The following is an 8,461-nucleotide window of genomic DNA, read 5'->3' on the forward strand; positions in this document are numbered from 1 at the left end:
ACCCACCTGTCCATCTATCCATCCACCCACCCACCCATCCACCCATCTTCTCACTTCCTTATTCATTCTTTCCTTCACTCATCAACAAGCCCCTGCAACACCTCCTTTGAGCCCACCCTGTACCGTTTTGGAGACAACTAACCCCAACAGTTCCCAGGGGAGTGGGAAGATCAGCCTCAGCCCACTAGCCCAGGCCCTAAGGGATGAGGAGCCCACCAAAGCAAGACTGGGGGGCTTGGAAGTGGGCTCCCAGGTTGAGGACTCGGGAGAGAGCAAGAGGCTGGTCACAGTGGACCAGATATGTTCTGCTGACTGACCTCTCTCCCACATTTCTCAATAAATCAGCTCTGCCCTGCTTTGCTGGATAAACTCAGTTCAGCCCTGCCCTGTCTCTAGACCTCAGTGTCTCCATATATAAGACGACGTGGTCAGATTTAGACTCTGCCCACTCTGATTCTTCTTCTGGGAGTCTACAGCGGGGATGACAGCTGTGACCATCACGTGCACAACCTCTTCCTGCGCCCATGGCAGACATCACTAATCAACCATTACACTCCCTCCTATTGTAACACCCGATTACATACTTCAGACAATCGTTCAGATCTGGGCTCAAGAGCAGATCACTTCAGGTCAGACAAATCCAGCTCCCCAAACCAGGTGTGAGTGCAGCTTTAGAAATAGCTCTGTATTGGGGGAGCCTAATTATAGGTCTGATACAAGGGAGTCCTTTCTAACCATAGGAGCTATCTAACCTTGTGGGGGGGGTGAGTTCTCCATCACCAGACATATCCAAGCAGAGGGTCAGCGAATCTGTCAGGAGGATGCAGAGCAGACTTTGGCCTTGAGAGAGGCAGCCCAGCAGGCCAGAGGTCCTTCCCAGCAGGGGGGACCGTGCAGATGAAGTCCCGGGAGCAGGATCTCTGCACTCCGACTGGGACGCCTGCCTTTCAGTGACCGCTGAGCACCCAGGCGGCAGCCGGACAGAGGGGCCAGGGGGCGGGGGGCTGGGGACGGCCAGAGCGCTCACAGAAGGGTGCAGCTCTTGGGGCCCAGGACCCATCTGATCAGCTGCTTGTTCCAGTCACTGTAGGGCGGGTAGCGGATGTCGTTGAGCTTCTCCAGGCCTGAGCAGGAGAGCAGGCAGCCGCGGTGGTTGGAGAAGGTGTCGAAGGAGAACTTGCCGTGGTACCTTCCCATCCCGCTGAGGCCTGCACGGGCACAGGAGCGAGGGTCTGAGGCTGGGCAGCCCGCCCAGCGGCCCGAGCTGGAGCTCACCCCTGGCGGGGAGCTCAGGGACAGCCAGACCGTTCTAAGAGCCATTTTGCAGATAGGGAAACTGAGGCCTCGAGAGGCCCAGGACCTGGATCAAGGCTGAAGAGTGAGTGAAGGAAAAACAGGGTCCTTCCTGGCTCCTGGGGCACCCACACGGGCTTCCCTGGGCAGGGGGCTGGGGGGTGCAGGAGGGTAGGACTCACCGACTCCCCCAAACGGCATGGACGACAGAGTCATGTACATGAAGCCCTCATTGCCCCCAAAGCTGCCGCTGCTGGTTCGATCCAGCACCTGGTTCACCACCTGGGAACAGGCAGGGAGCAGGGGGCGGTGGGCTCATTGTCGGGAAAGGGGGTCTGTGCCCTTGACCACTCCACAGGGAGGAGCAGAGGGGCGTGCCCTGTCTCCATCCTCTCCTGAACCAGCAGCACCTTGCCAGGAGGGGTCCAGGCCAGAGGTCACAGCCGAAAGGGTAGCAAAGCCCGGGCTGGCCTGCCACTCAGGTCTGGGCTGTGCCGCGCCCACGCCCACGCCCCTCAGGGCTCTGCTCTCGCACACAGAACCTCTCGTGGTTTAGGAAAAGGGCCCTCGGCCCTGGCCAGTTGGCTCAGCGGTAGAGCGTCGGCCTGGTGTGCGGGGGGAAAGGGCCCTCCCCACAGGCAGCAGTGGCTCTCTGTCTGGGTGGAGGCTACCCCGGCCCAGGCAGACAGCTGGCCAGCTGCGCAAGTGGCAGGGTTTTGGTGCTGGGCTCTCTCCTGCCAGGTACCGCTGTGCAGGGAGCCCTCATCCGGGGGGCACAGATTAGAGTGGGCTGTGAGAGGGAGGTCACCAGGGTGTGCCGCTTCCAGCCCCTCGGGTGCCCCAGTCCCGCCCGAGCCCCCACCTGCTGGCTGCGGGAGAAGGCATACAGCGCCAACGGCTTCTCCCGCCGGTTGATGAAGTCAACGGCCTCGTCCAGGCTCCTCACGTTCATGATGGGCAGGATGGGCCCGAAGATCTCCTCCTGCATCACCGGCTCCGTCTCTGCCACGTCCACCAGCACCGTGGGGGCTGTGCAGGCACCGTGGACGGCTCAGTCCCGGGCGTGGGGCCTCGGCGGGGACCCGGGGCTTTAGGCTCGGGAATGTTCTAGAGAGGGGAGTCTCCCCACGTCCCCCAGGGAGTGACTGGGCACTGGGCCCAGAGAACCCCAGCCTCGGTCAGACAGTCGTGGGGTGACTGGGTCTCAGGCCCCAGCCTGGTGGCGCAGCAGGGTCACCCCTGAGCCGGGGCTGCTTTGCAATGACAGCCTAGTGGGTGCTCAGGACGGGGATTGTGGGCTCACGGGACCCGGGGTCACAACCCGTGGAGCAGCAGATGGCAGGGCGGAAGCTGGGGACGCTGGGGACCTGGCTCAAACCATGGGGACATGTGGCGTTAGTGTCACGAAATCGTGGCACCAGAGCTGTGGACCCAGCAGGGCTCCGGCAGTGGGAACTTTGGGGCCCAGACTCGGGGCCCCACTGTGGCCTCCAGTGTGGAAGGGCCTTAGCCTGGGGCTCCCGTGGTCGGGAGAGTGGGACTCACCAATGTAGCGGTCACTCTCGTTACTCTGGCCCCCGATGGCCACACGGCCACAGCTCAGCAGGCCCCGGAGCCGCTGGAAATGCTTATCACTGATGATGCGGCCCAGGTCCGGGGAGCTCCTGGGGTCTTCACCATAGAAACGGGTGATGGTGCTCTGCAAGGCGGGCACCAGCTTCTCCTGCATCATGGGGCTGCACAGGATGTAGTCGGGGGCCACGCACGTCTGGCCCGTGTTGAAGTAGCGGAACCAGGCCACGCGGTTGGCCACGGTCTGGGGGTCGCAGTTGTCATCTACGTAGCAGGGATTCTTGCCCCCCAGCTCCAGCGTGACGGGCGTCAGGTGCTTGGCGGCTGCAGTCATGACAATCTTGCCAACACGAGGGCTCCCTGAGGACACAGGTTGACCACCATCCTCAACTGGCTTTGACCAGATGGTTCAGGTACCACCTCCAACCTGGCCCTGGCCAGGCTGCCTCAGGACCCACCGCTGCAAGGCCCAGAGGCCTGGCTGACTGTCCTCGGGACACTCCCCACTGCTGGCCCCAGCCACCTCTCCCCACAGCCTTTTCCACCCTGCTCCTGGAGGTCCCTACACTCCCCAGGACACTAGCCGGGGCCGTCCTCACCCGTGAAGAAGATATAGTCAAACTTGTGTTCCAGCAGCTGCTGCGCCTCCTTGGGCCCACCCTGCACCACGGCAAAGCAGCTCTGCAAAGAGGGGCAGGCAGCTCAGGGCACCCCGTGTACCATGTGGGGACAGCTGGACCTCCCAGGCTGGCAGGGGCAAGGCCGGGCGACGCTGGGGCTGATGGGGCAGGGCCACCCTCACCTGGTCTAGGTACTGGGGCAGCACTTCGATCAGGACCTTCTCTGTGCCCTGGCTAATCTCTGACGGCTTGAGCACCACGCAGTTCCCTGCAGGGGCAGATGGGGGCGACATAAGGGGCGGCTGCTGTCCCCACACCCACACAGGGGTTGGCATTGGAAAGCAGAGATGCAAGGAGGGTATTTTGAGGCTCCTCTTTGGGAAGAGCTATGGAGCCAGGAGGGCACAGGGTCCAAAGCTCTCTCCTCACCTGCGGCGAGGGCGCCCACCAGGGGCACCAGGGTCAGGTTCAGGGGGTAGTTCCAGGGGGCGACGATGAGCACCAGGCCGAAGGGCTCCTTCCGGATGAAGGCGGAGTCCAGCTGCGTTAACTGGGGTGCAGGACAGACGGTGAGACCCAGCCACAGACCCCCCTCAATGTTCCCTTACTTTCAGGGACCTTGGGGTTCCTGCGCAGCAGAGTCTCCACGAGGACACGGAGGTCCCGAGAAAGTCAGGGACTCGGGCTGGGTCAGGGGTGGCGCAGGGACCTGGGTCGCTCCCCCCCCCCCCCCCGGTACTGCCCCCACCCAGCCAGCAGCTCACCAGGTTCCTGGCCACCGGCTCGTCCTTCATCCAGCTGTGCAGGCTCCGGAGGGCCAGGTCGACCTCATTCTGGCACAGGATGATCTCGGACAAGTCCGACTCAAAGGCTGACTGCGGTGGGGGGGGAACTCAACGGTCAGGCCAGGGGCAGGATGGGAAACGGGTCTCGTGTGTGGGGTCCCCAGCGGTCCCTACTGGGGACATGGAGAGGGTCTCCGGGAACAGCTGGTCCCCTGAGCACGGCAGGGCTGTGAGCGGTGAGGGGCACAGGCCCTGGGCCAGGCGGCCGGGGCTCCAACTCCAGCTGGGCCTCTTCCTAGGGGTAGGACCTTGGTTGGGCAAGTGATATTACAACCATGTGCCTCAGTTTCCCATCGGTAACACGAGGACAAGAACTGAACCTGCCTTACAGGTTCGGTGAGTTGGTACAGAGCGCCTGTGCACACCGCATGCCAGGGAAGGTCTGTTAAATTAACAGGAATGAACCGGGCGCCCGGCCAGCCCCCGCCACACCACCTTCTTCAGGTCCTGCGCCAGCGCCTCCTGCAGCAGCTGCTTGTTGTCCTGCAGGAAGCGGCCCAAGGCCCTGAGCTGGGCGGCCCGGAACTCCGCCGGCCGCGTCCGCCCCGTGCGGAAGGTCTCCCGGAGCCGCTGCACAGTGTCCTCGAAGGGGTTCATCCTGCAGAGGGAGGGGAGAGTGGGCTGGGGCACCCACCCCACCTCTGCCTGCACCCACCTATCTTCACTCACAGACACCCCCATTGGTGTTCGTGTTTAACCCCGGAGGGCCAGGCGCCCCCCGACACATGCACCGTGCCCGCAGTCAAACCTTCCTGCCCCTCTGCCCAGACCACCCAGCCACAAGCAGAATTGAGGAGGATTCTTTGGACAGTGGTCAGGGCCCCTTCTGGGGTTCCCTGCCGTCCTCAACTGTCATTGTCTGTGTCCTCACTGTGCACACTTGCGATGCCTGGGGGCAGCCCTGCACCACGGCGAAGCAGCTCGGGCTTAGCTGTCCACGGTCACATCTCCAGGCCCAGACCCATCGCTGCCCAGTACAGTGAGGAAGCAGGCCTCGGACCAGGGGCTGAAGGCCGCGGTGTCCCCAGATGGACTGAGCTGGAGAGGTGGCCCCTGCTCCTCATCCCAGAGGCTTCCCTGCCTCCCTGTCCACTGCCAGGAGCTGGGGCCCCAGGCTTGCTGAGGCCGGTTCACAAGGGACTCCTGACTGCCTGACCGCAAGGCAGAGACGATGCTGACCCCAAAGACAACTGCCTGACAGTCGTGAGTGGCTGAGCTCAGGCCCTGGGATGCCGGCTGGAGACACTCCTGTGCGCTGACTGCAGTGGGGAAGCAGGCGCTCTGGACAGAGGGTCCAGCACGTGCAGAGGCTCTGTGAAGGCAGACCTTGAGAATCGAGATGCAGCTGGGCAGGGCCACGGCCTGACAGGGGCTACAGGGAGTCAGGTTCACCCCGTGGGCAGTGGACGCACCACAGCGTCCAGGAGGGGCAGCAGAACCAGCGACCAGAGCTGAGCGTGCGGCGTGTGCAAAGCCCTACCCGGGCCTCGAAGTCTTACTATCACCCATTGTGAGGACGAGGAAGCCAAGGCTCCCGGGCGACCTGATTAACAGCTGTGATAAGGTAGTTCCAGGCCCTCCCCTCGGGACCTCCCCCGTGAGCACTGTGACCTGGCACCAATCTGCGCCTGAGTTTTTCTCCGACTTCTCGGCTTCCAGACTGCCTGCGATGAGAAACAATACTTCCCGAGCCAGAAACGAGCCGTGAGCATCGCTTTTACACCCTGAGACCAGACGCAGTTCTGCTCTCTCCTCCCAAGAAGCTCCTTGTCCCTTTCTCCCACTCCCTGGCTCAGCCCTGGTGATGCCTGCTCGGTCCCTGTCTGCCCCTGCCGCCTCCTCCATCCTGGGAACCCCTCGAGGGAGGAAGCAGTCCATCCCCCCACCCCCGGAACAGGCCAGCACTGGGCCCGGACAGAGGTCCCTCTGAGGCTGCTCCCAGGTGTCGGCGTGGGGGGTAGTGAGGCTCAGACAATAGATCTGACCTGAGGACACACGGCACAACCAGGGCCGCGCAGTGCCCACCTGCCGCATGGGGCCAGGCTCGGGCCAGAGGCCCCTGCCCTCGGGCCCCACGTCCCAGCCTCCCCCATGCTGCTGCCCACCGGCCCTCCCCCGTGCCTCTCACCCTCTGGCCCCTCTGCCCTGGCCCCCGCCCCCACAGCACCCCGAGGCGGGCTGTGACCTGGAATCCTTCACCGCGCCTTTGCCTTCTTTGCCCGCCATTCTGCCTCTAGGTGAGCCAACTCCGCTGCTGCTCGGGTCTCACGCCTGCCTCCGCCACCTGCCAGTCCTCTGAGGAAACTGACCACCACCGACTCCTTCCGCCCAATGCCTAGAGGTGGAGCAGCACCTGGGGTTACCTAACACAACTGGCTGGGGCGCTCCGGCTGCCGCCTTGTGTATACACCTACGGATCTCTCAGGTTAGCTGCGTCCTCCCCACCCTCCGCCCTCCACCCCAGGGCTCGGCTGGCCTCGGAGTTGCCAGGTGTGGCAACTCCAGTCTGTCAGAAAAATCCAAGGAGGTGGGGGGGGGGGACTTACAAAATTAAAATATCGGCAGGACACTGGCAGCCATGCTGCCTCCTCCAGGAAGCCCTCAGCCAGCAAAACTCACCCAGGTCCTCACATCCACCACCCCTACCCCACACCACAGGCTCCTTCTTCTGTACTCCCCTCATGTGCCCAACTGGCATCCTCAGGGCTGGGGTCCAGCTGCTGCAAAGAGCACCTGACCGTGCTAGGGCACCTGTGGCCGCACTGTGGGGCGCTGTTCCTTTGTTCCTTTATTCTTCTATTTACTGTGTGGCCCTGGACATGTTACTTAACCTCTCTGAGTCTGTCTGAGGGAACAGTAGTGCTTCATTGTCATCGTTCCTGAGAAAACCACCTGGGAAGGAGTTCCTGGTACAGTCAGAGCCCACAAGACTGGCTCCTAGTATTTCTGCAAGTACTCCTCACGCACGTACCAGGTTCTGGGAAGCCAGTCAGCCACTCCCGGCAGAGCACGTGAGAGCGCATGCACGCCCGTCTGAGGTCATCCTTGGCCTTGAGTGGGGCTGGCCCAGCTGGAGCCACAGTCCCCCATACACCCCCATCCGAGCCACACCAGAAAGGGGGTTCAGGGCAGGGATGTGGGTGCCATGACTCAGGAGGCCTGGCACCCCCCCCATTGGATGATGCACTTCAAATGGGTGAATTGTATCTCAATAAAGTTAAACAAAACTAAACCAACGCAAGCCTGAAGAGCCCACAAGCAAATGAAAACACGCCCAACCTCGACAACTGGTAAAATACGAAATAAAACAAAAGTAAGACACCCTTGCAGACCCCTTGTCTTAGTTTCCAGGGGCTGTTGTAACAAAGGACCACCATGACCACCAAAGACAATGTAATAATGTATCGTCTCACCGCTGTGGGGGCCAGAAGTCCACGGCCGGCCGGCTGGGCTGCTCCCTCCTGAGGCTCTGGGCGTGTTGACCTTACAAACAACAGTTCTTTTCACCAATGAAAATGGGTTTATTTGGAAGAGCAGAGAATGGCAGTTCAGGTTGGGCAAGCTACAGCAAAAGCCATAAGGCAAGTCCAACAAAGCAGAGGGACATTACTTTGTGAGGAAAATAACCTGCCACGGCCTGAAGGTAGCCAGGTGCTGCTGAGGCCACCCGGATTGCAGACAAGACCGAACCAGGTAAGGCCTCTATGCAGACAGTTAAGATTTGCGGGTGGAGGGGTGGAGATCTCCCTCTCTTGCAGAGCCCAAGACAAGCACGGTAAGTAAGGCTCTGGCTTATTAAAACTGCTCCCCACCCATGGGGAGTGACCTGCTTCTTTCTTCGGTCTCTGCCAGCCCTCTGTGTAAGCTCCGGGGAGGTTTCAAACCTACCGTCATCAAACATTGTCCAGGATTGCTCTGCATGGTTTTAAACTTCAGATCACAAGTGTCCAGAATCTATGAATCTTTCTGCAGCTCTCTTTGTACCTCAACACCCTGCTTCTGAGGTGTTCCCGCCCTGGACCACACTTGTTTATGGGTGTGTTCCCAGAAACACACCCCAGCTGATTGGTCTGGCCTGCTGCTGATGGACATTGGGGAGTGTTACCTTTTTGGTGATGATAAACGCTGCGG

The 8,461-nt window shown here is 61.4% G+C and overlaps 1 protein-coding gene across 2 annotated transcripts; it reads right to left on the reverse strand.

The window, feature by feature from the left end:
* Positions 1–539: 539 nt before the first annotated feature.
* Positions 540–7,983, reverse strand: LOC136319008 (aldehyde dehydrogenase family 3 member B2-like). Of its 2 annotated transcripts, none has more exons than XM_066252226.1 (10): positions 7,744–7,983; positions 4,766–4,928; positions 4,250–4,360; positions 3,915–4,035; positions 3,668–3,753; positions 3,465–3,546; positions 2,839–3,225; positions 2,156–2,322; positions 1,476–1,575; positions 540–1,208 (listed from the first exon to the last, which is right to left on the reverse strand). In XM_066252226.1, the coding sequence occupies exons 2-10, from the start codon at positions 4,925–4,927 to the stop codon at positions 1,024–1,026; spliced, it is 1,401 nt and encodes a 466-aa protein (XP_066108323.1). In that variant the 5' UTR covers position 4,928; positions 7,744–7,983; the 3' UTR covers positions 540–1,023. The 2 variants fall into 2 exon arrangements, with proteins under 2 accessions (XP_066108323.1, XP_066108322.1); XM_066252225.1 differs by lacking the exon at positions 7,744–7,983 and adding an exon at positions 6,516–6,907 and having other exon boundaries at positions 544–1,208.
* Between the last annotated feature and the right edge of the window lie 478 nt (positions 7,984–8,461).

The sequence above is a fragment of the Saccopteryx bilineata genome, chromosome 1, assembly GCF_036850765.1.
Source record: "Saccopteryx bilineata isolate mSacBil1 chromosome 1, mSacBil1_pri_phased_curated, whole genome shotgun sequence".
Taxonomy (NCBI): Eukaryota; Metazoa; Chordata; class Mammalia; order Chiroptera; family Emballonuridae; genus Saccopteryx; species Saccopteryx bilineata.